Source organism: Rhinopithecus roxellana, chromosome 19 (assembly GCF_007565055.1).
Source record: "Rhinopithecus roxellana isolate Shanxi Qingling chromosome 19, ASM756505v1, whole genome shotgun sequence".
Lineage (NCBI taxonomy): Eukaryota > Metazoa > Chordata > Mammalia > Primates > Cercopithecidae > Rhinopithecus > Rhinopithecus roxellana.
The window spans coordinates 56184125-56211218 of NC_044567.1; the positions used below are offsets into that span (position 1 = coordinate 56184125).

Here is a 27094-nt window from a genome sequence, read left to right on the forward strand (position 1 = left end):
CATCACGCCCCGCTAATTTTTTGTGTTTTTAGTAGAGACGGGGTTTCACCGTGTCGGTCAGGCTGGTCTCGAACTCCTGACTTTGTGATCCACCTGCCTTGGCCTCCCAAAGTGCTGGGATTACAGGCGTCAGCCACCGCGCCCGGCCTTGTTCTTTTAATAATAATTTTTAAAACTTTCATGTTTTTTCTAATCACCAGTGTCATACTGGCTTGTTACAATGAGAAATGCTCATAGTACCAGCATGTGCAGGGTAAAACTGGTCGCCACCCACCTCCCATTGCTAACAGCTGGAAGTGTGTTCTTCTGAACTCTTCTTTGCTTATACTGGTGTGCGCCTGCGTGTGTGTTTGCGTGCGCACGCGTGCGTACAATGAGACTAGACTACACGTGCTGTTTTGCAACTTCAGCATTTCACTCCACAGTGGGTCTTTGAGCCCTTTGGATGTATCAGATTTTTTTTTTTGAGACGGAGTTTCGCTCTGTCGCCAGGGCTGAAGAGCAGTGGCCGGATCTCAGCTCACTGCAAGCTCCACCTCCCGGGTTTACGCCATTCTCCTGCCTCAGCCTCCGGAGTAGCTGGGACTATAGGCGCCCGCCACCTCGCCCGGCTAGATTTTGTATTTTTTTGATAGAGACGGGGTTTCACCGTGTTAGCCAGGATGGTCTCGATCTCCTGACCTCGTGATCCACCCGTCTCAGCCTCCCAAAGTGCTGGGATTACAGGCTTGAGCCACCGCGCCCAGCCCAGATTCTTTTTTTTTTTTTCTTTTTGAGATGGAATCTCGCTGTCACCCAGGCTGGAGGGCACTGATGAGATTTTGGCTCACTGGAACTTTCACCTCCCAGGTTCAAGCAATTCTCCTGCCTCTGCCTCCCGAGTAACTGGGATTACAGGCGCCCGCCACCGCGCCCAGTAGTTTTTGCATTCTTAGTAGATACGGGGTTTCACCATGTTGGCCAGGCTGGTCTCGAACTCTTGACCTCAAACGATCCGCCCACCTTGGCCTCCCAAAGTGCTGGGATTTCAGGCGTGAGCCGCTGCGCCCAGCAGCATCAGATTCTTTTTAACAACTGCATCCCGCTCTGTCACTTGACTGCATGCAGATGTTTTTGGATATTTGGATGGTTTCTGATTCTTTGCTCTTAGCAGGCAAGTCGACAGTAGACACTGCTGCGCACGTGCCTCTCTGCAGTAGACCCCCTCCGGGGGGTGATCAGGGCAGAGTGAGTGTGCCCTTCACTGTCAGAAAAAGCTGTGACCAATGGCATTCCCCCTGCGGTGCGTGAGGGTGACGGTCCCCCCCAGTGTCACAACACTGGCTGGGAACATTCATTACAATTTTGCCAGTCCAGTGGGTTAAAAAGAACAAAACGCTCTAGAGATGAATTGTAACTTAGGAGCTTGAGGATGGCCTCGCACGCTGAGACTTGAAGCATAATCACGGTTAATAAAAGGGAGGGGATCCTTTATGAAATAGACAGAAACTGGGAACACTGAGGAAGCAGGCTCTGCCCACAGAGGATGAATGGCTGGTGAGAGAGGAAGGCTGAGCTGAGGGGGCCGGGTGGGTTGTCTGCGGGACAGGGGGGCTGGAACCGTGCTATGGGGGCCTGGGTGCCAGGCTAGCAGGCGGGGCTTCAGGCTGAAAGGTGTCTGAGGTTTTCCTAAGCAGGTGTCTCTGTTGTACCCAGATTTGAATGTGTGGAGGCAACAGAGTGACAGTCCAGAGAGGCTAATGCTGCTGTAATAGTTGTGTTATTTAGGGTTCCCGAGAGAAGGAGGCATAGCACCCCACCCAGGGCCACGTGGGGAGGTACCAGCTTTGAGCAGGAGGCAGGAGTGGAAGGAAAGTGTGGCCACAACTTTTCTGTGGAGAAACAGGGCAGGGCAGGGAAAGGGCTTGGCACTGGCTGGCTTCCGTTACATTGGCAGCCCTGGGCTAGAGGGGTGGTCTCTAGTGACCTGGTCCCTGGCCCTGGGTGACGTGGGGCAGAGGAGATGCTGGCTTGGTGAGTGAGTGTCGGGTAGAGAAGGTAGTTGGGGACATGGGCTCTGGATCAGTGGGTGTGTGAATGAAAGCTGTGCTCACAGGGTGTCACTGACAGTCTTAGACACTAGCGAGCCCTGCGGGGGAGCAGTTTCTCACCCGGCTACCCGCCTCTCCTGCCACAAGATGTCAAAACATCATGAAATATGGAAAATGTGAAGAGCACGATGAACACACAGTGGAGTGTCGTGCTTAGTGCTGCTCGTGAGAAAGGCCCGAGTGTGAGGGAAACCCTCTGTGTCCCCCACCTCCTACAGAAAGCCAACAAAGGCCAGAGCCGGGCTATCGAGCGCCTGAAGAAGAAGATGTTTGAGAATGAGTTCCTGCTGCTGCTCAACTCCCCCACAATCCCGTTCAGGATCCACAATCGGAATGGAAAGGTCAGGAAGGGTGGGGGTGGGACCAAGACAGCCCCTTCCTTAGTCCAGAGCGGCCCAGTCTGTGGCTTCTGGCCCCGACCTGTAGGAACCAGAAACTCGGGCCCCTCTTCCTAAGGAGGCTGCCGTGGCTCCAGCTGTTGACTCACTCTCCCCACTTGTGTGGAATGAGTGCCTTCTGCTGGCTGTCCCTGGCACAGCTGCTCCTGTCACCTTGGCTTTCCAGGAGGGATCTCCCCCTTCACCCACACACCCCCAGCTGCCTCCTTCTCCAAGGTCAGCCTTGCCAGGATACGGAGGAGCTTTGGGCCGGACGCGGTGGCTCACGCCTGTAATCCCAGCACTTTGGGAGGCCGAGGCAGGCAGATCACCTGAGGTCAGGAGTTTGAGACCAGCCTGGCCAACATGGCAAAACCCCGTCTCTACTAAAAATAACAAAAATTAGCTGGGCGTGGTGGCGGGCACCTGTAATCCCAGCTACTCAGGAGGCTGAGGCAGGAGAATCGCTTGAGCCTGGGAGGCGGAGGTTGCAGTGAGCCGAGGTCGTGCCATTGCACTTGAGCCTGGGTAATGAGTGAAACTCCGTCTCAAAAAAAAAGAAAAAGAAGGAGCTTTGGTGGGGTCCCCAGTATCTGGGAATACATTTGGCCTGACTGTGGTCACCCACTGCATTCTCGTCTCTCTTCAGAGTTACCTGTTCCTACTGTCCTCAGACTACGAGAGGTCAGAGTGGAGAGAAGCAATTCAGAAACTACAGAAGAAGGGTAAGTTCCTGCCCTCCACACTCCCCGAGGACGTCTGTGGCAATGATGGGCCTTTCGTATTTCTAAGTGTTTCGTGTCCGGTATCACGTCTTTGGCCCTCACAGTCACCCTCAAAGGTGCCAGGGATGAGCATTTAAGGATGTTGTGGATTGAGACCTGAAGAATCTAAGTGATTGGCTTAAAGACATGATGATTTAGTCCTGGGACTGGACCCAGGGCCCAGCCTGAGCTTTCTCTTTTTCTCTCTACCCCTCTTTCTCTCTCTCTGTCTCTCTCTCTCTCTCTCTCTCTCTCTCTCTCTCACACACACACACACACACACACACACACACACACAGGCTGGGTGCGGTGGCTCACACCTGTAATGCCAGTCAGGAGTTTGAGATCAGCCTGGGCAATATGGTGAAACCCCATCTACTAAAAACACAAAAATTAGCCGGGTGTGGTAGCGGACACCTGTAATCCCAGCTACTCAGGAGGCTGAACCAGGAGAATCCCTTGAACCCGGGAGGCGGAAGCTGCAGTGAGCTGGGATCACAGCACTAGACTCCAGCGTGGGCGACAAAGCGAGACTTCTTCTCAAAAATCAAAACTAAAACACACACACCACACACACACACACACACGCGCGCGCGCGCGCAAACCTCTTCAGTCAGATTCTCCTACTCTGACCCCTCTGACAGCAGCTATACCCATCCCCCTGTGTCCACAAATCCTTCCCCCTCCCTCGCAGGGACCAACTCTGCCCCAGGGATTAGGCCATCTTCCTGCAGCCCCCAGGGAAGAGCAGTGGGTCCTAGTGGACCAGTGTCCACACTCCCTTCTCTCTTGGCTCTCCCTCCAGATCTCCAGGCCTTTGTCCTGAGCTCAGTGGAGCTCCAGGTGCTCACAGGATCCTGTTTCAAGCTTAGGACTGTACACAACATTCCTGTCACCAGCAATAAAGACGGTAAGCTCGGGAACCTGAGGTTGCCCAACCGGCAGGTCCCAGCCCCCAGAACCTTCCCGTAAGGACCCAGACAGACACGTAGCTGTAAATGGCTGATCCCTGTTCGGCTGTGCTGAGACTGTTCACTGGCCAGGGATGCAGAGAGCCTGGGTAGGGGCGACTGTCTTGGCTTTTCCTCGGGCCGCTCTGTCTGGCTTGGGAGAACTGGCACCCTGGTGCACTGAGATTGTGCTATTAATATATTCATGGGAGAGTGGAGCCGGTGGATAGATAAAATGGTTTATAGGAAATGAGGCTGGAAGTTTCCAGGGACCAGCTCTTGAAAGGCCTCAAATGCCAAGCCAGGGAGTTTGGAGTTCGTCCCGTAAGCCCAGGAGTCTGGGGGCGTTTTGAGCAGTGGGGAGCTGTGATCAGGGGTGGGAACTGACCGGAGTGGGTGGATTCTCGCTGCCTGTGTGCTGGGAAAGGGTCCACTTTGTGAACGGGGTTCTGAAGGCAAGCTTTCCTCATCATAGGAGGGGCATCTAGGGACCGCTGTGTCCCAAGTGGAGGCAGAACTGGGCCTTCTCTCTGCCATTAGCAGAATGATATATCGGTCAGTTTTCACTGCCAGGATATGCAGGATTTGGAGGGAGGGACCGTACCCATGGGGAATGGTACTAAGTCCCTGGGCTGGGATGGTGGGTGTGCTGGACCCCCCCCAGGCTGAGTGGAGGAGAGAAGGACTCTCCAGCCCTACTCCGGGCAGCTCACGTCCGAGGAAGCAGTGGCCTTCGGAAACTTTTTCATCTGGCCACCAGGTGGTGATGTTGGACCAAGACTCAGCTGAGTCTCATACCCCATCTGCCTCCCGCCGGCCTGGGGTGGAGGCCGAGGGGAGCCGCTGACCACCCTCTGCCCTGGGGGCGCTTCTCTCTTGCAGACGACGAGTCTCCAGGACTGTATGGCTTCCTTCATGTCATCGTCCACTCTGCCAAGGGATTTAAGCAATCAGCCAGTAAGTGCCCTGGCCAGGACGAGGTTGGGTGGGCCATTGTGGATCCTGCACTGCTCTGCCCAGGGTGGGGCCTGCCAGCACGCCTTTAGACGTGGGGTATTCCCCTGAAGGCCAGAAACCAGCTCCTCTTGGCAGGGAGGTCACCCCTGCCCTTTGTCTCCAAAGTCCTCTTTCTCAAGCCTTCCCTGAAGCTGTCTGAAACCTAGGGGCCGGGCGCGGTGGCTCATGCCTGTAATCCCAGCACTTTGGGAGGCCCAGGTGGGCGGATCACCTGAGGTCAGGAGTTCGAGGCCATCCAGGCCAACATGGTGAAATTCTGTCTCTACTAAAAATACAAAAATGAGCTGGGCGTGGTGGTGGGCAGCTGTCGTCCCAGCTACTTGGGAGGCTGAGGCCGGAGAATCCCTTGAACCAAGGAGGCGGAGGTTCCTGTGAGCTGAGATCGCACCACTGCACTCCAGCCTGGGCGACAGAGCGAGAATCCTTCTCAAAAAAAAAAAAAAAAGAAACCGAGGGCAACAAACACGTGGACTCCAACTTCATATCTGCCCATGACAAGCTGTGTGACCTTGGGCAAGTTTCTTAACCTCTCTGGGCCTCCACTAAAAGCCAATCACGCTTGTGAATTTTGACACGAGAGAAGGCTCGGATATGATGGTGTATGTGCAACGTTCCCTATTGTCTCCTCTATTTGTAGATTCGTCGTACTAAATCTGTTTAGTGTTTCACAAAGTATGATTGTACTTTTTTAATTGAAAAAAATTTTTTTTGTAGAGACAGGTTCTTATTAGGTTGCCCAGGCTGGTCTTGAACTCCTAGGCTCAAGCCAACCTCCCACCTCAGCCTCCCAAAGTGCTGAGATTACAGACGTGAGCTGCTGTGCCCAGTCTGGTTGCACTTTTTAAATTTAATTTATTTATTTTTCTTTTTTTTGAGACGGAGTCTTGCTCTGTCACCCGGGCTGGAGTGCAGTGGCCGGATCTCAGCTCACTGCAAGCTCCGCCTCCCGGGTTTAAGCCATTCTCCTGCCTCAGTCTCCGGAGTAGCTGGGACTACAGGCGCCCGCCACCTCACCCGGCTAGTTTTTTGTATTTTTAGTAGAGACGGGGTTTCACCGTGTTAGCCAGGATGGTCTCGATCTCCTGACCTCGTGATCCGCCCGTCTTGGCCTCCCTAAGTGCTGGGATTACAGGCTTGAGTCACCGCGCCCGGCCAATTTAATTTAATTTTATATTTTTGAGACGGACTCTCACTCTGACCCCCAGGCTGGAGTGCAATGGTGCGATCTCGGCTCACTGCAACCTCTGCCTCCCGGGTTCAAGCGATTCTTCTGCCTCAGCCTCCTGAGTAGCTGGGATTACAGGTGCCTGCTACCATGCCCAGCTAATTTTTGTATTTTTAGTAGAGATGGGGTTTCGCTGTGTTAGCCAGGATGGTCTTGATCTCTTGACCTCATGATCCGCCCGCCTCGGCCTCCCGCAGTGTTGGGATGACAGGTGTGAGCCCCTGTGCCCGACCTGGTTGCACTTTTTCTCTACTTGTTACCCGCACGGGAATTTGTGAGTCGGTTAGACAGCTGATAGTTTCTACCTATTTGCCAGAGGAGGTAACTGAGTTACAGAGAGGAGAAAAGACTGAACATCACAGAGGATCAGAAACCCCGGGCTCCTGACTCCCTTCCCACGCCCTGCTCCTCACTGGCAGGTGGGGTCTGCCCTCGCCCCTCCCTGCAGCGCCCCACACAGAGGTGACACTGTGGGCCCTTAGAACAGCCTTTCCCAGGAAGCCTCCCTGAGTTCCTGGGGCGAACTGGGCTCCCTTCTTCGTGACCCCATCCCGCTCAGGGCAAGCCGGTTATAGCACCTGTCGCACCTGTCATGCTGTTTTGTCACTTACAATTTGCCTCGCACTGTGAGTTCTCTGAGGGCGGGAACCGGGTCTCCTTTACCCCGGCATGAACAGGAGCTCAGAAATGCGGAATGAAGTCGTTAATTTACACAGCACCTACTGTGCACCTGGAGAAGATGAGAACATGGCCGGCGTGTGGATACACTCACACGCTCCAAGCCCGTGGCGTCTTCAAAGCCTCTCAGTCTCCGGCCCGCTCTGAGCCTCCGGTGTCCTGCCGAGGTCACGGAAACCATCCCCATTTTACACACAAGGACGCTGAGGCTCCGAGGGGCTCCAGGTTCCTTCCTGGGGTCAGGCAGTAGCAGGTGGTGCAGCAGAATCCACGTCTTCCAGCACCTGAGCCCGACCTCTTCCCTTTAGGGCACTTCTTGAAGTCTGGCCAGGACCACCACACTGCCACTCGGGCTGCTTGTTCATGTGGAGGCTTCCTGAACCCTCTCCAAACCCACAGACTCCCCTTCTGGGGGCTGCTGCTCAGAAGCTTCTGGCTAGTGAGCTCCGTAGGACCGTCCCACCTGTGTGTGGACCCGGCACCTCCACTCCGCGGCCCCCAGATGCCACCCCTCCTCCCTCTCCTGCTTCCCACTGGCTGGGAGGTCCTCACCTCAGGGAGCCAGGCCCATGGCGTGGAGCAGGTTCTTCCTCCCAGCCTGGGTGGGTGTCAGGGGCGGGTGTCAGAGCTGGGCTGAGCTGCTCCCAAATCTCTGCTTACCTCCAGATTATCCTCACTCCCTTCTCCCCCGCCACCCCTGACCCACTCACACGTCTGTTCTCACTCAGAGGCGAGGCCCTGTGTCTTTAGCCATGGTAAACTCAGGACCCCAGGACAGGCGGGCCCAGGGTATAGGCACCCTGACTGTTCCTGCTCTGCAGACAGGGAACCTGGGGAGCGAAGTGAGGTGGTTTGTGCAGAGCCCGGGGTGTGGGCCCAGATGGTCTGACTCTGGAACCCTCGCTCTGACCCTGTGAGCCGTCCCTATCCCCTTCTTTTTTTTTTTTTTTTTTTTTTTTTTTTGAGACGGAGTCTCACTCTGTCGCCCAGGCTGGAGTGCAGTGGCCAGATCTCAGCTCACTGCAAGCTCCACCTCCCGGGTTTACGCCATTCTCCTGCCTCAGCCTCCCGAGTAGCTGGGACTACAGGCGCCCGCCAACTCACCCAGCTAGTTTTTTGTATTTTTTAGTAGAGACAGGGTTTTGCCGTGTTAACCAGGATGGTCTTGATCTCCTGACCTCATGATCCACCCGTCTCGGCCTCCCAAAGTGCTGGGATTACAGGCTTGAGCCACCGCGCCCAGCCCCCTATCCCCTTCTAAACCCTCGCTCTGACCCTGTGAGCCGTCCCCATCCCCTTTTAAACCCTCGCTCTGACCCTGTGAGCCGTCCCTATCCCTTCTAAACCCTCGCTCTGACCCTGTGAGCCGTCCCCAGCCCCTTCCGGATCTCTCGCTCTGACCCTGTGAGCTGTCCCCAGCCCCTTCCAAACCTTCGCTCTGACCCTGTGAGCCGTCCCCAGCTCCTTCCGGATCCCTCGCTCTGACCCTGTGAGCCGTCCCCAGCCCCTTTCTTTTTTTTTTTTTTTTTTTGAGACGGAGTCTTGCTCTGTCGCCCAGGCTGGAGTGCAGTGGCCGGATCTCAGCTCACTGCAAGCTCCGCCTCCCGGGTTCACGCTATTCTCCTGCCTCAGCCTCCCGAGTAGCTGGGACTACAGGTGCCCGTCACCTCGCCCGGCTAGTTTTTTGTATTTTTTAGTAGAGACGGGGTTTCACCGTGTTAGCCAGGATGGTCTCGATCTCCTGACCTTGTGATCCGCCTGCCTCGGCCTCCCAAAGTGCTGGGATTACAGGCTTGAGCCACCGCGCCCGGCCCCCAGCCCCTTTCAAACCTCCGCTCTGACCCTGTGAGCTGTCCCCAGCCCCTTTTAAACCCTCACTCTGACCCTGTGAGCCGTCCCCCAGCCCCTCAAGGAGGGTTTGCTTATGCTGACATCAGTCCATGATAACAGCACTTCACGGACCGTCTCAGACACACAGACCCACTCCCTGGTCTGGCCCAGGCCGGGGTGCTCAGCGCCTCTGTGTTGTTCGCCTGCGAATCCGCCACACCACGTTCTGTGTGTTCCGATGCCCACCTGGGTCTCCTTTCTGTTGCTCCAGCTGGAGGCTTCCTGGGGCAGCTGTACTCTCCTTTCTGCGGGAAAGCCATTCTTGTTTTTGAGACAGTCTCGCTGTGTCTTCCAGGCTGCAGTGGCGCGGTTTTGGCTCACTGCAACCTCTACCTCGCAGGTTCAAGAGATTCTCCTGCCTCAGCCTCCCGAGTAGCTGGGATTACAGGCACACGCCACCACGCCTGGCTAATTTTTGTATTTTTAGTAGAGACGGGGTTTCACTGTTGCCAGGCTGGTCTGAAACTCCTGTCCTCTGGTGATGTGCCCACCTCGGCCTCCCAAAATGCTGAGATTTATAGGCGTGAGCTACCGTGCCTGGCCAGGGAACCTGTTCTGATGGAGAATGGCCCAGCTGGGCAGCTCCGGGAGCCAAGCGGAGTAAGCTACCTGCACCGTCTGCCCGCACTCTGACCTCTGCCTTGATTCACGCTGCAGAGAGTTGGCCATGGTGCCCCAAAGGCACCCCATGCACGGCCTCCGGTACCCTGGGAACAACCTCGGCATCTCCCTGAAGGTGGGAGGACTGCCGGGGTCTGAGCCCAGTGGGGCTGTGGGTTTGCAGAGGGCCTGGGGTCTGGGCCGGTGCTGTGGCCTCAGCCGTTGTGTCCCAGGATAGATTTTCAGCCTGAAGGCCAGGGTTCAAGATGGAAATGCCGGGGAACGCCCCTAGCCCTGCCCTCCCGCCCCAGCCTTCCACTGCCTTGTTACCTGGAGCACTTGGTGGCGGTAGGAGCCTCATTTGCCGTGTGCCGGCTGGGTTCCCAGGCCCGTTCTTGGTACTGCAGGTGCACCGGCGGGCAAGAAAACTCAGGCTTCTCCAGTGTGGTGTTTGTGTCGTGGGGGGAGAGAGACTAGGGACGCATGGGTAGAGCAGATCCCTTTGGTTTATGTTAAGTGCAGCAGAGGAAGCCATAGCACTCTGGGCTTGGGGAGGGGGCTGCTCCGAGCATTCAGGACCTGGAGGCAAGGTGCTAAACGCCTCCAGCACCTCCCACTGCAAAAATGCCGCTGTTGAGACCTGGGCACCAGTGTTATGGGGAGAGGTGGCACCAGGGTGCTTAGTGAAGAGTTTGTGGTAACGTCTCCATGGTGAGGAAGATGCAGACACAGCACAGTTGAGGGCCCTTTAGAGGGAGGAGGAGGCCAGAGCGTGGGTTGGGCCGAGGTGGGGAGGGCAGAGCCTGGGCTGGGCCAAGGTGGGGAGGGCAGAGTGTGGAGTGGGCTGAGGTGGGGAGGGCAGAGCCCCTAAGAAAGGGGCAGGGGAACAGGAGGAGCCAGATGGTCCACAGCTTCAGGGAGGCGAGAGCCAAGGTGCCGTCCTCAAGGATGTTGGAAAGGACAGATGCGATGTCCCCCTCCATCCTGAGCGTTGCCCCACCGGCCCCACCCTGGCCCCACTCATACAGTATCTCCGTCTGTCCTTCCCCCACAGACCTGTACTGTACCCTGGAGGTGGATTCCTTCGGCTATTTTGTCAGCAAAGCCAAAACCAGGGTGTTCCGGGACACAGCGGAGCCCAAGTGGGATGAGGTGAGTGGCAGGGGCTGGTGTCTCTGCAGGGACCCTTGAGTTTGCCACTGAGTGTGCCCCCACCGCCCCGAGTGTGCCCCCACTGCCCCATGCCCATGGCCTCTCTGCTGGGGACAGCCAGGCCTGTTAGTTGGAACAGCTCTGCCTGCACCCGCCTTTCTGCCCCCTGCTCCTCTGGTTTCTGATCATGGTGTGTGTCTGGGTGTCAGACCCTGCGCTGTCAGCTCAGGCCCCAGACTCCATCGGTGATGGGAGGCCTCTGGGAGTTCCAGAAAATCTGACGTGTTCCTTGTGGGCCATGCTCACTCAGTCCTCCTTGCAGAGCTGAGGGGCCCGCACCTGCCGGAAAGCCAGGCCTCGCAGCTTCGGAGGTTCAGGGCCCTCTGTCCCATCTTTCCCCAGGAGTTTGAGATCGAGCTGGAGGGTTCCCAGTCCCTGAGGATCCTGTGCTATGAGAAGTGCTATGACAAGACCAAGGTCAACAAGGACAACAACGAGATCGTGGACAAGATCATGGGCAAAGGGCAGATCCAGGTGAGGCCAGGGCGCCAAGGCTAGGCTGGGGAGCCTCCGGGAGGTGGTCCCAGTTGAAAAGGAGTCCTGGTCAAGGAGCCTGCTCTTTGGTGATTTTGGTTCCAGGCTGGTTGGAGGAAAGTTCCCCAGGAGGTGGTTCTCCCCTGCTAGAGGTGGCCGCTTGTTGTGGCCTCAGAAGCCCAAGTGTGTGCCTGGAGCCTCAGGTGGGCCATCCACGCTTCTGCGAGGTGGAAGCAACCAGCTTTGTTTTCACACCCCAGCTTTAGTCTGTGGGTGGCTTTTTTGCGGAACGCTGTAGTGAGAAGGATTCTGAGGCTGCGTCGGTGAAGGAGGGGAGGAATGCTGCGTGGGAGGAGCAGTGTGTGCCGTTGATGGGGGCCGGAGGGAGGCACACAGACCAGGCATTTGCTGTTCTGTCTGAAGGACTTACGGGCCATGTGCTTGGCTCAGGAGCCGGGGGTAGTCTCTGACTTGTTGCTGGGGTGGCTGGACCGTACTCAGCTGTGTTGGGAGCCTGAGGCTTCCGGTGGGGACTTGGGTGTTAGTAGAGGCTGCACCTCAGGTTAAGGGCATTTATGCCGCTGGGCGCAGTGGCTCATGCCTATAATCCCAGCACTTTGGGGGAGGCCAAGGCAGGTGGATCACGAGGTCGGGAGTTCAAGACCAGCCTGACCAACATGGTGAAACCCCATCTCTACTAAAAACACAAAAATTAGCCGGGTATGGTGGCACACGCCTGTAGTCACAGCTACTCAGGAGGCTGAGGCAGGAGAATCGCTTGAACCTGGGAGGTGGAGGTCGCAGTGAGCCGAGATTGCGCCTAGGTGATAGAGTGAGACCCTGTCTCCAAAAAAAAAGAGCATTTATACCTCAACTGTGCTTTTGGCTCCCTACAAACATAGGTAGGAAAAGGGCCTTTGTGTGTGCTGCCTGTGTCTCTGAAACATTCTGCCAGTTTTGAAGATGGCTGCTATTCACCAGGCTATTAAGAGAACTAGGCTTGGGCCGGGCGCGATGGCTCACGCCTGTAATCCCAGCACTTTGGGAGGCCGAGGCGGGTGGATCACAAGGTCAGGAGATTGAGACCATCCTGGCTAAGATGGTGAAACCCCGTCTCTGCTAAAAATACAAAAAATTAGCCGGGCGCGTCGGCAGGCACCTGTAGTCCCAGCTACTCGGGAGGCTGAGACAGGAGAATGGCGTGAACCCGGGAGGCGGAGCTTGCAGTGAGCCGAGATCACGCCACTGCACTCCAGCCTGGGTGATGAACAAGACTCCATCTCAAAAAAAAAAAAAAAAAAGAGAACTAGGCTTGGGAGCGGGAAAGGCGTGGCGTGGTGGCTTCACACTCCCGTCTGGCCCCTCGGGTGGCCTCGCGCTGTGCCGCAAGTGGTCTGGTTTGGGGGTAGATCCTGTGACCATGAAATGAAGGGAGATGGTAACTGACACGTACTGGGGTTGAGCCTCGGGCGTTGGGCGTGCTGGGCTTCTTAACAGTAGCCCCAGACGTGATCCAGGCGCAGGCCGTGATGGCTCCGTCTACAACAGGGGGCTGAACGATGCTTTTTAGCAGGAAGCGTTTGTTCTCTGATGCATTGTCAGGGCCACCGAGTTGGGTGTCTGGCTCTTACCTGCAGGTCCTTGGTAGCATTGCCCCCGGGGAGCCGTGTGGGTCTCCCATTCCCCGCCCCGTCTCAGGCTCCAGTGTTTGAACCAGGGGCCCCACATGGAGGGGCCTGGCCTTTGCTGCATACGCCCCATGTTCCTAAACACGTCTCTTTCTGATGCTGTGGGGCCGGCACCCTGCTTCTCAGTACTCGTCGCTAGGGAGACAGGGCTGCCAGGCAACTACCAGCCAGTCCTTTGTGATTTAGGAAATGGGCTCTAGAGATTCAGTCCCTGGGACCTGCTCTCTGCAGGGATAAGGGGTGAGAGCCCCATCTCCCGGTCCCTGGGACAGGCACGGAAGGGTTCTGGGCTGGCTCGTCCAGCCCTGGGAGACGCCCAGGCAAGAGACAAGAGTGGCCGCCACGCCACACTCCCTTGCCACTGGTGGCTGTGGAATAGAAGAGTTACGGGGGTGTGCCAGGCAGCCAGCTCTGTGGGCACGGTGGGCCCCAGCCCCTCGAGAACTCAGCCTCCAGGGCCCGAGGACACATTCCCCCACCTGGACTTCAGCCGCATCGCCTCCCTCCTTCTCACTCAACTGCACAAGCCCCGGGGGAAACTCACCGTCAATCCCCGCAAGCCTCTTGGAGACAGGAGCAGATGGAGGCTGTGGGGGAGGGAGGAAGCCAGGTTATGTTTGGCAAAGCAGAAGGCAGAGTCTGGTAAGGGAAATGTTTCTGTGTTTAAGCTTCGAGGAATGTTAAATGCCTGGGAGTTGATATTAAAAGAAACACAAGCCTTCCTGCTGCCAGCTGACCTGGGTCTGTGAGCGGGCAGTTCAGAGCCAGAGTCCCCTGGAGGCCTTTGAAGTCCCCCAGCACTCAGTGTGCCAAGGCCCGGCCCTGGCCCTCTGCCGCAGAACCATCTCACCAGCTTCCTTTGGTGGGGGAGGCATCCCTCAGGGGCGTGGCTCAGAAAGTGTCGCCTGTGACTGCCCTCGGAGCCACCGCAGATGGCCAGGCTGGGTGAAGAGTCGAAACAGAGCTGTTCCCATGAACCTGGGCCCCACGGAGTCATGGAACAGTCTGTCCCCACAGCTTGTCCCTGCCTCCCCTCCAGCCACGCATCTAAGGAAGGGAACTGGCACTGGCCCTTGGAATGCCGTTTTGCTGCCCCCCAGCAGGCGCTGAGGACATAGTCGGAGGTGGCTTTGAGATAGGGTCCAGCCCTTGGGGATATTCAGAGGGCCTCAAGGAAAGGCAGGAGGAGGAGGGCTGCCTCTGGGGCCCCCATTTCTCTCTAGGCCCCCTCCCACCAGCCCATCCAGAGAAAGCAAGGGCCCTACGGCCTAAGCATAGGCGTTTGCTGCTGTGATGAGGCCCCCACTCTGGGTCGCCTGATGGGGCAGTGGGGCAGGAGTCTGAGCAGCGGGCTGGGGTTGGGGGAGCATTTAGTGACAGACAGATGGCAGCATGCGTCACCGGTGTGTGTCCAGCACTCGTGCTCCTGGAGGCCGCTTCCCGAGCGTCGTTTCCTCGTGTGATCCTTGTCGTAGTCCTCCAGGGAGAAGGACAGTCCCTGCGCCCCATTTTACAGATGAGGACACTGGGGTGCTGAGGTTAAGTACCTTGGTCAAGCCACCTCTGCGTACGGTATGTGGGGAAGGCCATGCTTCCTCCTCTGTGCAGTGGCCCCACGTCTCAGGCCTTTGTCGACAAGTCCCCCAGCCCGGCAGAGGGCCGTGGCGTGGCTGGTGGCCTGGAGAGGCAGCAGAGATGCTGCTTTATGGCATAAGGAAGTCTCCTTTGTCTTGGAGTCCCCGGGGCAGGGGACACGGGTGCCTGGTGCCCCTGGGAGGAAGGAGAGGAGCACACGTGGGAAAGAGCAGGAGGCCGAGGCGGGCAGATCACGAGGTCGGGAGTTCGAGACCAGCCTGGCCAACATGGCAAAACTCCGTTCCTACTAAAAATACAAAAATCAGCTGGGCATGGTGGCACGTGTCCATAATCCCAGCACTTTGGGAGGCCGAGGTGGGCGGATTACAAGGTTGGGTGTTTGACGACCCCCCCGCCCCCGTCAACATAGCGAAACCCTGTTTCTACTAAAAATACAAAAATTAGCTGGGTGTGTGGCTCACACCTATAATCCCAGCACTTTGGGAGGACAAGGTGGGCGAATTACGAGGTCAGAAGTTTGAGATCCACCTGGCCAACATGGCGAAACCCCGTCTCTACTAGAAATACAAAAATTAGCCGGGTGTGGTGGTGCATGCCTGTGATCCCAGCACTTCAGGAGGCCAGGGCTGGGGGATCACCTGAGGTCAGGAGTTCGAAACCACCCTGGCCAACATGGCGAAACCCCCCTCTCTACTAAAAATACAAAAATTAGCCAGGCGTGGTGGTGGGCACCTGTAGTCCCAGCTACTTGGGAGGCTGAGGCAGGAGAATCACTTGAACCTGGGAGGTGGAGGTTGCAGTGAGCCGAGACTGCTCCATTGCCCTCCAGCCTGGGTGAGACAGAGTGAGATTCTGTCTGAGAAAGAAAAGAAAAGAAAAGAGGAGGAGAGGCACTTAGTGTGATCTGTGAGGTCCCAGCTCCACAGGTGCAGGGTCCTGGCCTCAAGGGACCCACTGTCAGATTGGAAAGACAAGTCTGTTGATCCATGTTCTCCAGTGAGAAGAACGCAAGATGCCAGTCACAATAGCCGTGCACACATCAGCGAGCCCAGGACGAGCCCAGCACTGTGCTAAATGCTTCCATCTGCTGTCTCAGGGGATCTTCCCAGGACCCTGTGGGAGAGGAATGTCATCACAGCTGGAAAGACGAGGAAGCTGGGGCTGAGGAGCCCGGCCAAGGCCATGTGCCCAGGGGTTAGCCAGGGCGGGCAGCTGGCTGCAGAGCCCGTTTCTAGATGCCCCGCTGCCTCCTGCTGTAAGAAGATGGAAGATTGTCCTGCAGGAATTCGAAGGCAGAAGGGTCACGCTGGGCTGGAATTAGGGAGGCTTCAAGGAGGAGGTGGAACGGGAGTGATTTGAAAGCCCTGGGTTTTTTGATTCCGGAAGCAATGTTTGTATGAGAAAGAAAATTGCAGTAGAAGCAGAGAGACTTGAAACATAATCAGAAACCATCCCTACTCCCACTTCTCCGAAGCAGCCATTTCTTCTGTGCCTTTTCCCTTCTTGAGGTATACACATTTTTATAGAGATTTAATCAGGGCCTGGTTTGTCTGTTTGTATATTTTCGTGGATTATTATAAACCTTTTTTTCTAGGGCTGTATGGAGTCTTCCTAAGCACCTTTTTGGATACTTTGTTAAAAGTACTTTATATTGTTTATAGAAATCATTGTATAAAACGGCCAGCGCAGTTGCTATGCTAAGGCTCTGTGTTATTCTAGCAAGGTGGGCAGGCTCTGCATGTGCAGAAAGGAGTAGGGTGGGCATTCCAGGGAGGAAGGAATGTGAAGGGAGGGTCCCAGGAAATTCAGGAGCCTCAGCAGGGGTGGCGGGGGAGCTGTGAGCAACGCAAATAGAAGGAATGAATAAAAGGAAAGGATTCATGGGGTTTTGGCTGGAAGAAGTCTTTTCTTTTTTCTTTGAGATGGGGTCTCTCTCTCTTGCCCAGGCTGGAGTGCAATGGGGCGATCTCGGCTCACTGCAACCTCTGCCTCCCAGGTTCAAGCGATTCTCCCGCTCCAGCGTCCCAAGTAGCTGGGATTACAGGTGTCCACTACCATACCTGGCTAATTTTTATATTATTAGTAGAGACGGGGTTTCACCATGTTGACCAGGCTGGTCTCGATCTCCTGAGCTAAGGCGATCTGCCCGCCTCGGCCTCCCAAAGTGCTGAGACTACAGGCGTGAACCACTGCGCCTGGCTTGGAGGAAATCTTAGAGGGCATTTAATCCAATCCTGCTTTTCGGAGAGAAGGAAATGGACACCAGCAAGGGTGAGCGAGACAGCCGCAGTCACAGAGCTTGTTAGTGGGTGAACAAGGGCCCCAGACTCAGGGACACCATCCCAGTCCGCTTAGCTGGGAGCCCCCCACCGCCCAGCTCTTGCCCCTGCCCCCCATGTAGTCTACCCTGGTTCCTGGTCCCAGGGGACTCCAGTCTGTTTATCCTGCTCTCTTTCCAGCCTTGCCGTTGGAGCGACCTACCCGCAAGCTGATGAGCATATTCCCAGGGTCCGGCCCTTCTTGGCTGGCTGGCTCTGAGGAAAGAGCTTTCCCTTGGGGCCCCACAGCTAAGGTTCTGCCACAGTCCCCAGACTGGAGAAGGGTCTGAGACCAAGGAGCTACTTAAACCCGAGGGGCCCTCTGCACCCCCTGCCTGCTCCCCCGCCCTGCTTCGTCCTTCCCTCGCTCGCTCGCCGCAGGCTGCAGACAGCCCTCACCCCACACTCCACCTCTGCTCCCTGTGCCTGGGAGGCAGCTGCACCTCCCTACGTGCCTGCCAGGGCCGCCCTCCCTGGGCACAGCAGCGCTGAAGACCCTGTGGTGGGAGGGGCAGGTTCTAGGCCAAGAAGGAAGCTCCAACGTCTCCATGCTGGGGCCCTGGCTCACCGTCACCCCCGACAGCAGAGTTTGGGGGCAGTGGCTCACCGTCACCCCCGACAGCAGAGTTCGGGGGCTAGACTCACCCTCACCCCCGATGGCAGAGTTTGGGCCTGATGGGGTCCCTCCCCTTCCTCCCTTTCCCTTCCAAAGCTTGGAGCCTGTGTCTGACGGGAGGAGTGGCAGGAAGAGGTAGTTTCTTTGACATTCTTGGCCTGCCACCTGGAAGCTTGAGAGAGATCAGAGATGTTAGAACTGACACTCTGAGGAGGTCATGAAGGCCAGTCCCCTGCCTCGGGACTGGGAATGGCTCACAAAGCCCAGATTGGCAAATCCGATGGAGTCTACACCCTCTTTCTTTCTATTCTTTTTTTTTTTTTTTTGAGACGGAGTCTCGCTTTGTAGCCCAGGCTGGAGTGCAGAGGCGTAATCTTGGCTCACTGCAACCTTCGCCTCCCGGGTTCAAGCAATTCTCCTGCCTCAGCCTCCCGAATAGCTGAGATTACAGGTGCCCGCCACCACACCTGGCTGATTTTTGTATTTTTAGTAGAGACAGGGTTTCACTGTGTTGGCCAGGATGGTCTTGATCTCCTGACCTCATGATCCGCCCGCCTTAACCTCCCAAAGTGCTGGGATTACAGGTGTGAGCCACCGCGCCCAGCCAAGTTTCTTTATTGATTCAGTGGGGATAACTATTCCTACTCCACCTTCAGCACTAGCTTAAAGGATCTCACGTATCTGGAAGAGCCAGTCAGTGCTGTGACATGCATGTCCACACTTTTCACGAATTTACTCACTTGTTTCTGTTTATGATACATCTTCTGAATGGCAGGCCATGGGCTGTGGGTACAAAGAATGACCAGGACTTCACCATCTGGTAAAGAAAACAAGAGAACTTAGGCCAGGCACAGTGGCTCACGCCTGTAATCCCAGCACTTTGGGAGGCTGAGGTGGGCGGATCATGAGGTCAGGAGATCGAGACCAGCCTGGCTAACAGGTGAAACCCCGTCTCTACTAAAAATTAAAAAAAATTAGCCGGGCATGATGGCGGGCTCCTGTAATCCCAGCTACTTGGGAGGCTGAGGCAGGAGAATTGTTTGAACCAGGACCCAGGAGGTGGGGGTTGCGGTGAGCCGAGATTGTGCCATTACACTGCAGGTTGGGCTACAGAGCGAGGCTCTGTCTCAAAAAAAGGAAAACGAGAACTTGGATCATTCAGCCAGTGTTGCTGGGGTTTTGAGGCCAGACGGATCTTGGGGGGCTGAGTCTAGCTTTCTCCGTTGTCAGTTGGGAGAACAGAGTGAGTATCTTTGCCTCTCTGAGCCTCAGCTTCCTGACCTGTCAGATGGGCTGTAACGAGGACTGAGTATGAGGGTCCATGAAACCCTGGACCCAGGGCCTGGCATGGAGTCAGTACTGGTTGGTTTGGGCACCCTGTCCCCCACCCCCCTCCAGTGGTTCTGGGTGTCACTTGTCCAGCAGCCCGCTCCTAAAGGCTGTCACCTACAAGTGGTCCCCTGGGTCGGGCCCTTTGGCTGGCCGAGGCAGCATTATTTCTTAAGCTGATGGGGTCAGACTGGGCTTTGCTGAATCAACCTCAGAGTAGGGGCGGGGAAGTCAAGGTTGGGGCCCTCACCGCCTGCTGGCCTGAGGTTTCCCTACCATGACCCAGCGCGGCAGCTCTGAGCTTGGCCTGGTGTGGTCGGGAACAAGGGGCCTTTGTCAGCGGCTAGGGAGCAGCTTCTGGTTTCAATTACTCTGCAGAGCACGAGGAAGCTTGTAGCAAACGTGGGGCCGGAGCCCACCGGGGCAGGAGTCAAGGGCTCCCCTGCCCCACTTCCCTCCCTCTGGCCCCCAGGGGGTGTATTGTCCCCATTCAACTCTGCCTGGGGGTCCTGTGCATCCTGGGGACCCTGGAATCTTAGCCCAGAGCCCCTTCCCACTCCGGTCCCCTCATTCTTCACGGGTGGTCCTGGGACCCCTCCCAGGCAGATGATCCACGTCTGTCAATGGGGGTCCTCAGTGCCTTCCCCCGTTCATCCTTCCAGGCGTCATGCATGGACCACACTGACCACAGCTGGGCCCCTGGCCCTGAGGGAGGCCTTGGTTCAACTGGGAAGGAAGACAGGCCTTTCCCTTTGGTTCCACCTCGCCTGTCCCCAACCCCTGTCCTGGCCCTCACAGCCCCCGTAGCTCCCTGTCCTGGGACACTGGAGTGGCCTCTCCCTGGAAGGTCAGTCTCGCATCGGCGCCCACCAAGGCCAGGAGCGGATTTCAGGCTGCGCGTCAGCTCTTGGCGTAGGAGTTCTGCCTCCCTGCTGCCCTCACAGCTGGCCCGCGTGGGGCTCCTCCCTCTGCCGCCACCCCCACCCCTATGCCAGTTCCCCAGGCACATGGGGACCCAGGAGGCTGAGCCCCAGGCCTGGTTCTCCTTTCTCCTCACTCTCCACTTCCTCCCAGGGGTCCCTGACTGCAGCCATTGTCCTGCTCTGGCCCCGCCCACCCCAGCTGTTTCACGCACATTTGTTCTCCAGCCCAGACTCCCACCTGCTGTCCCTCTTCAAGGCAGGTCTGGACGCCTGGTTCTCCTTGGAGAGTGGGCGGCAGAGCCTGTCCTGGGTGGCGGAAGTCAGGGGCGGGGTCCCTCAAGAATGCCTGCCCTGCCATCGAAAGCTTTTCCAAACATGGGGCACAAACCTCTCTCGTCAGCCCTGCTCGGCCGCCTCCATCGCCCAGGTGTTCCTGATTTTGGGAGCCTGGATTCTGCCCAGTGGATTCTGGGCAGGAAGCATCCAATGAGAAACAGATGGAGGCGTCAGTCGGCTCCCCCCGCTCCCCTTCACCCCTGGGAAGTGCCACCTCGTCAGGCAGGCTGGGCGCCCGCTCCCCCTGACCCACCTCTGAGGGGCGGGCACCACGCAGAGAAGCCGGTCCAGACAGGACCTCAGGAGCCAATGCAGTCAGGCCCTGAGAACATCCAGCCTCTTGACAAACCAAAACAAAGGTGTTCTCAGCTCTGGGTGCCAGGCTCCCAGACTCGGAGACACAGGACCTGGGTGGGTGCTGGGTTCTCAGACTGAGAGGCGCACAGGACCTGGGTGGGTGCTGGGTTCTCAGACTGAGAGGTACAGGACCTGGGTGGGTACCGGGCTCCCAGGCTCAGAGGCACAGGACCTGGGTGGGTGTTGGGTTCTCAGACTGAGAGGCACAGGACCTGGGTAGGTTGCCGGGCTCCCAGACTCAGAGGCACAGGACCTGGGTGGGTGCTGGGTTCTCAGACTGAGAGGCACAGGACCTGGGTGGGTACTGGGTTCTCAGACTGAGAGGTACAGGACCTGGGTGGGTGCCGGGCTCCCAGACTCAGAGACACAGGACCTGGGTGGGTGCCGGGCTCCCAGACTCAGAGACACCGGACCTGGGTGGGTGCCGGGCTCCCAGACTCCGAGGCACAGGACCTGGGTAGGTTGCCAGGCTCCCAGACTCAGAGGCACAGGACCTGCATTTGATCTCAGCCGGCCAACCTCGGGTGACCCTTCAGAGAGTGTCGTCTTGGGCCTGTGGGCATTCAGTAAACGCGCCGAGGCAAAAGCCGCAGACGTAGATTGCTCCCCGGCTCCTCCCTGCAGGCGGAGGCTACTGCTTCCCCATCGGAATCCAAAGAATCAGCCCCAGGGTTGTCCCACTTTACGTGTTTTCTGAAAGCTTCGAGAGAAGGACACCACAGAAGGGTTGCTAGAGAATTCCTAGAGTTAGGGCTGAGGCTGCAGATGAATGCCGAGCGGGGGTCACCTTTAGGGTCGGCTCTGCTGGCCTCTCTCAAGCCTGCGGCCACCACAGACTCACAGCAGCCCCTCATGGCCAGCCCCTGCCTTGCCGTGGACAGTGGTGGTGCTGACTGAGGGTCTAAGCCCCAGTGCAGCCTGCAGCCTTGGGCTGGGGCAGGGAGGGCTGGGCATAGTGTGTTCACGCCCTTGGAGGCAAGGCTGAGCTGCCCTGCCTTCAGGAAAGACCCTAGCGTGACTGGAGATGCAGGATGACCTAGACACGCCCCCCTGACCGACTAGACAGGCGCTGTTCCCTTGCGAGGCTGCCCAGGCGAACCCACAGCCACAGAGCAAAAGCCCCAAGTTTCCCAAAGCAGGGAGAGAAGTGGAGACAAGACATGAGCTGCAGGTTCAACGTCTGACCCGGAGGCGTCCTTACAAAGGCCCTGATCTCTCTCACCCCCACACATCCCCCACCTCGAGGAAGAGTGAGGCCCTTGGGAGAACTGCCTGTAGTGGCTGCTGGAGGCTGCTGGCGGCCCACACACAGAACCTAAGGTCTGAGCTGTAGATGCCTGAAAGGAGGGCAGGGCGGCGGGGTGTGCCTCAGATTCTGCCTGTGGGGCTTGGGAATTCCCAGGAGGGACGTGAGCCCCAAGGCATGCGAGGGGTGGTGGAAAAGCAGGTGTGAACAGGTGGGCCCTACATCCCCTCTTCAGCCAGGGCCCCTGCTCTCTCTGCTTCTGCTTTTATCGAACCAGGTGGGCAGGGAGACTTCGGCATAAAATTTCATTGGGAAATAAAGGCAGGGGTGCATCCTCAGCAGAAAAGAAATATCACCGGAGACCGTTTGTCTGTTCCAAGCTCCTGACTTGACAGCTGTGGAAACTGAACCCAGACAGAAAAATGTGGCTGTTGAGTCCACAGGTCCCTGGCTCCCAGGGCCTGCTTCTGGCCACCGTGAGCTCGCAGCTTGGGTGGAAGGGAGGTGTTCGGGAATACAGGATGAAGAAAGAACAGGGAGGCTCAGCCCCTCCTGCCTTAGGCTGCCATGTCTGGCTGTGCTGGGAGACCCGGCCACACCCCGTCCTTCCTGGGAGGAGGAGCAGGCAAGCAGCCCAGGGTGCCTTCGGCGGCAGGGACAGCACACTGAGGGGCCACGCCCTGCCCACTTGGTCTCGGGTGGGTTTTGTTCTAGATAAGCAAGATGTTCCCAAAGGCTCAAATGCATTTTTCACCCTTTTCCATGACTAAATGAGCTGTGAGAATCGCTAGCGGTTGCCAGGAACTGGTTGTCAGGACACTTCTGCAGCAGACAAGTTCTTGGGCTGTTTCAGTCTCTCCTCTGCATCTAGAACCAGCCAGCACCCTGGTGACACCAGCCTGACGTGGCCACAGGGAGGCTGGAGGTCAGGCAGAGGGAGGCTGGAGCTGTGTGAGAAGCAGCACGTACTCGGGACTGCCCTGTGAGCCGACGCAGGCCTTTGGGGAGTTGGGAGGACAGCAGGTTACCTTGGGCAGGCCTAGGTCTGGGCCGTGGAGCAACTCGCTTTCATCCTGACTGCCTTCTTCCTTACACTGTGCCTATCTTTAACCTTGAGCCTACCCGGGACCCCTCTCCCAGCCCCACCTGGATGGAAGGATGGATGGATGGATAGAAGGAAATGTAGCTCCTAGGCTCTGCTCTGCCATTGGCTGCTGGGTGACTCCTGTCCCTGGGCTGAATGCAGGCTCTGAACATTGCAAATACCCAGAGGTATCCGATGGGTGGGGAGAAAGACCTAGAGTGAGTCTCAGTGTCTCATGCTGGGAAGGCACTTGGCCTTCCAGTCCGTAGGTTTTGGTTAGGGTCGGTACAGGAAACGATCAGAACACACAGGAAGAATGCAGTGACCACAGAGCCACCGAGTTAGGGGGACACTCCCGTCCCCACTCTGCCACAGCTGTCCCCAGAACGTGCCATCCTGCATGCCCTCTGCATGGCGCTGGGCACTCCGGGCTCCCATGCACAGCCTGCTTGTCTCTCAGCCTGGAGCCTGTGCCTGTCTTTGGGCAGGACCCACCGGCAGGCTCTCTGCAGCCCGCAAAGCCTCAGGCCCGCCCCACTCTCCTCCAGCACCTTCTTGCCTCCCAGCTCTGCTCCTTTGATGCCCACCCAGTGCCATGATCCCCTGGGGCTGAGAGAGGGAGTGTTCTTGGCAGACCTGAGCCACATCCCCCTCGGTGTCCATCCTCAGCTGGGTGCCAGGCTCGTCTTGGGCTCTGGACTCCCTGGGTGGCCTCTTAGGGCTCTCCCCACCACAGCTGGTTCCCAGGCTATCCCCACTGGGGTGCCTGTGGCCTTGGTCTAGCTGGCTGCTCAGAAACCCCCTCTTCTGGAGTCATTTGCACTAGCAGAGAGGATGGGGAATCGGGGTTCTAGTGTGGGCTGGGGGAGATGAGCATCATTCTGGTGGGAAGAAGGAGGTCACTCCAGAAAAGCGGCATCTGCATTTCTAGGTTCTGAGGCAGAACCTTCCTCCTGGTGCTCACAGGCTGGAGGATTTGCTTGGAAGCCGTCCCCAGTCCTTGCCCCTCCCACCCACATGGTGCCGGATGTGTGTTTTTCTTTGTTGACCTTTTTTCCTCGTTGATGCTGCTGCTGATCACCTTAACCTGATTTTACCTCAATCACAGCTGTGCTGGGTAGCATGACCCCTGCCCTAGGCAAAACGCCAGGTCCCACCCACATCTCCCCAGGGACAGCCCCCCTCATTCCCCTGGCGGAGAGTCTGGGGAGGGGCTGAGGGAGGATGGGATGGTCCACTAGGAATGTTTTTAATTCCAAAAGCAGTGACATCTGTTCGTGGGGGTCTTTTACCACCCAGGCTCTGTTTATCCCACCAGAGGAGTCTTGTAGTTCATCTGAGGAGGGCTCTGCCAGGTGTGGGGGCTGGAAGGGGTCGGGGAGCAGGTGTGGGGGATGGAAGGGGTGGGGGGAGCAGGTGTGGGGGATGGAAGGGGGGAGCAGGTGTGGGGGATGGAGGGGGTGGGGGAGCTGGTGTGGGGGATGGAAGAGGTGGGGGAGAAGGTGTGGGGGATGGAAGGGGTGGGGGGAGCAGGTGTGGGGGATGGAAGGGGTGGAGGGAACAGGTGTGGGGGATGGAAGGGGTGGGGGAGCAGGTGTGGGGGATGGAAGAGGTGGGGGAGCAGGTGTGGGGGATGGAAGGGGTGGGGGAGCAGGTGTGGGGATGGAAGGGGGAGCAGGTGTGGGGGATGGAAGGGGTGGAGGGAGCAGGTGTGGGGGATGGAAGGGGTGGGGGGAGCAGGTGTGGGGGATGGAAGGGGTGGAGGGAGCAGGTGTGGGGGATGGAAGGGGTGGGGGGAGCAGGGGTGGGGGATGGAAGGGGTGGGGGGAGCAGGTGTGGCTGGATGGAAGGGGTGCGGGAGGAAGGAGTATGGCCACTTCCCAGGTAGCTGGGATAGCCTGAACCCAGCCCAGCAGAGATGAGGAGGGGTCTGTGGTGGGCTGCAGGGACTAGAATTCAGACTTCTGCTTTTGCTGGGGACATTTGTCTTGTGTGGATCTTCTTCCACCCAAGACCATTGACTCCAGGAAACGATGAGTCGGGCTTGGGGGAGAGAAGGGAAATCTGTGCCGTCCCCAGAGGAAGCCGCCAGTCCACAGGGAGGAGGGGAAAGGCGAGCGTCTCAGGGGAAGACTCCCAGCTCGGCTACCCATCTGCGAAGGTACTTCTGCCACCATGGAGACCAGCTGGCCATTGTGCATCCAATCCGAGCTTGCTTTATTCAGACAAGTATTGAGCCTGTGGTTCCTAAGACAGATGAGTGTCGGGCTTTGGGAACGGGATTTACGCTGCCCCCTTCTCCCACACACCCGGCGGCAGGGAGGGGCACGCATTCTCGCAGTCTGCACCCTGTGGCGTGGGACCCAGCCCGAGGGAAGGGGACCACACGGAGCCACTGAGGGGCCGGTTCCAAAGTTAAGTCACGGCATCAGGAGCACTGCAGCGCAAACGTGACGAGCAGTTACAATGGCACCTTACCAACCAGTTACACAACAGCCATTGCACATTTGCTGAAGGGAGGTCGAGTAAAGCTGGGTCCCAGCGAGGGTGGATGGCCTTTCCCCACAGCCCCGAGGCCCCACAGCCCCGAGGGCCCCACACCGACCCCTCTCCTCCAGGAATCCTTCCCCCGTTCCCTCCAGCTGGAAATTGTGTCTCTCGACATTCGTGGCATTTTGTCTGTCCTGTTCTGAGGCCGTAATATGGGATTTTGTGAGGGTTTTGTCCATCTGGGCGTGGCGCCTGGTAGGTGCACAGCGACCTGTGCCAAATGCACACATGCTTGTCTGCCTCCTGCTGGTGCACATCTCTGCTCTCCCGCATCTCTGCTCTCCCACATCATCTCTGGTCTTTCGGCTGCAGCTTTGTCAAGCACTGGCTTTTGATTCGTCTTTGTGATGTCTTAACCCTCACCCCAGGGTCGGGCACGCAGACAGGCCCTCAGTTACTGCCTCTGGTGTGACATGACGGGGGCTGGGCGCAGTGGCCCACGCCTGTAATCCCAGCACTTTGGGAGGCTGAGTTGGGCGGATCATGAGGTCACGAGATTGAGACCATCCTGGCCAACACGGTGAAACCCCGTCTCTACTAAAAATACAAAAATTAGCTGGGCGTGGTGGCGGGTGCGTCTGTAGTCCCAGCTACTCGGGAGGCTGAGGCAGGAGAATTGCTTGAGCTGGGGAGGCGGAGGCTGGAGCCAAGATTGCACCACTGCACTCCAGCCTGGGTGACGGAGCGAGACTCCGTCTCAAAAAAAAAAAAAAAAAAAAGAATGACATGAGTGGGACCAAGCAGTGAAGCCTGAGGAGTGAGCAGAGCCTGCCTGCAGGAGATGGTTTTGTGGTGGAGGAGATGGTTCTGTGGCCGTGTAAGCAGAGCCTGCCTGGAGGAGATGGTTCTGTGGTGGAGGAGATGGTTCTGTGGCTGTATGAGCAGAGCCTTCCTGGAGGAGATGGTTTTGTGGCTGTGTAAGGGGGCTGCCTGGGTCCTCCTGGAGCCCTGGAAGGGACAGGCAAAGGAGAGGGGGGAAGGTTGACTCAGGCCTCAGTTAGTGGACACAGGCGTGTTCCTACCTCCGTCCGTCTCTCTACCTCCCCCTCAGGAGGTGCTGGCGAGGCGCTTGTGGCTCAGCTCCCACTTAGCAGCTCAGGTGTGAGGAGGCTCCTTGTGCACTGTCCAGGAGTGGGTGTGACGTGTGAGCCAGGAAGAAGCAGAGCCGGTCTGGCTGCCCCTGCAGGGACAGTGAAGACCCAGGCCTGGTTCTAGCCTAGCAAGCCCCAGACAGGACGCCCCAGGGCCCCCCTCCACCAGCCGGGCAGAAGGCAGTGCAGGGCCAGATCCTGCCACACTAGGGCATCACAGTGAGTGACAGGGGTGTGGGCTTTGGAGTTAGCCAGACGTCCGTTTGTGTTCCGGCTTGTCCTGGCCTTGGACACGTAGCTCAGCTTATCAGAGCCTTTCGTTTCCTCAGAGGTAAAGTGGGGATGCTGGAACTGACTTCATAAAGTTCGGAGGGATTAAGTGACTTCATCCATGATACTTGGTCCATGCCAACCTTCCATGAAGGGCAGCTCTGACTACGGCTGTCTCTGCAGGGAAGCCACCCATTTCTCAAAAAACACCAAGGTGTCCGAGAGAAATCCTGACATCTGCCTGACCGTTGACGCCAGATGTCGAGGGCTTGTCTCTGGACTCTGACCCACCTGCCTTGGGGTCAACCAAGAGATGTCTTGACCCAGCTCTTTTTCCTGACTCCAAAGCATCATCCATACTTGAGTAAGGCACAGTGCTTGTGAGCACTAACCCTGGCCAGAACTGGACCTCC

General features: G+C 57.5%; 1 protein-coding gene across 7 annotated transcripts in view; it reads left to right on the top strand.

Annotated features, from left to right (window-relative positions):
* ABR (ABR activator of RhoGEF and GTPase) overlaps positions 1-27094 on the top strand; it is a 232595-nt gene that overhangs the window by 177446 nt on the left and 28055 nt on the right. For 4 of the 7 annotated variants that reach the window (XM_030924178.1, XM_030924177.1, XM_030924179.1 and 1 more), the window contains 7 exons: positions 2309-2431; positions 3117-3192; positions 4037-4141; positions 5064-5138; positions 7410-7703; positions 10646-10743; positions 11146-11277. In XM_030924178.1, the coding sequence (XP_030780038.1) occupies positions 2309-2431; positions 3117-3192; positions 4037-4141; positions 5064-5138; positions 7410-7703; positions 10646-10743; positions 11146-11277 (903 nt within the window). The remainder of the gene's footprint in view (positions 1-2308; positions 2432-3116; positions 3193-4036; positions 4142-5063; positions 5139-7409; positions 7704-10645; positions 10744-11145; positions 11278-27094) is intronic. The other 3 variants (XM_010373487.2, XM_010373484.2, XM_010373485.2) reach the window with 1 other exon arrangement.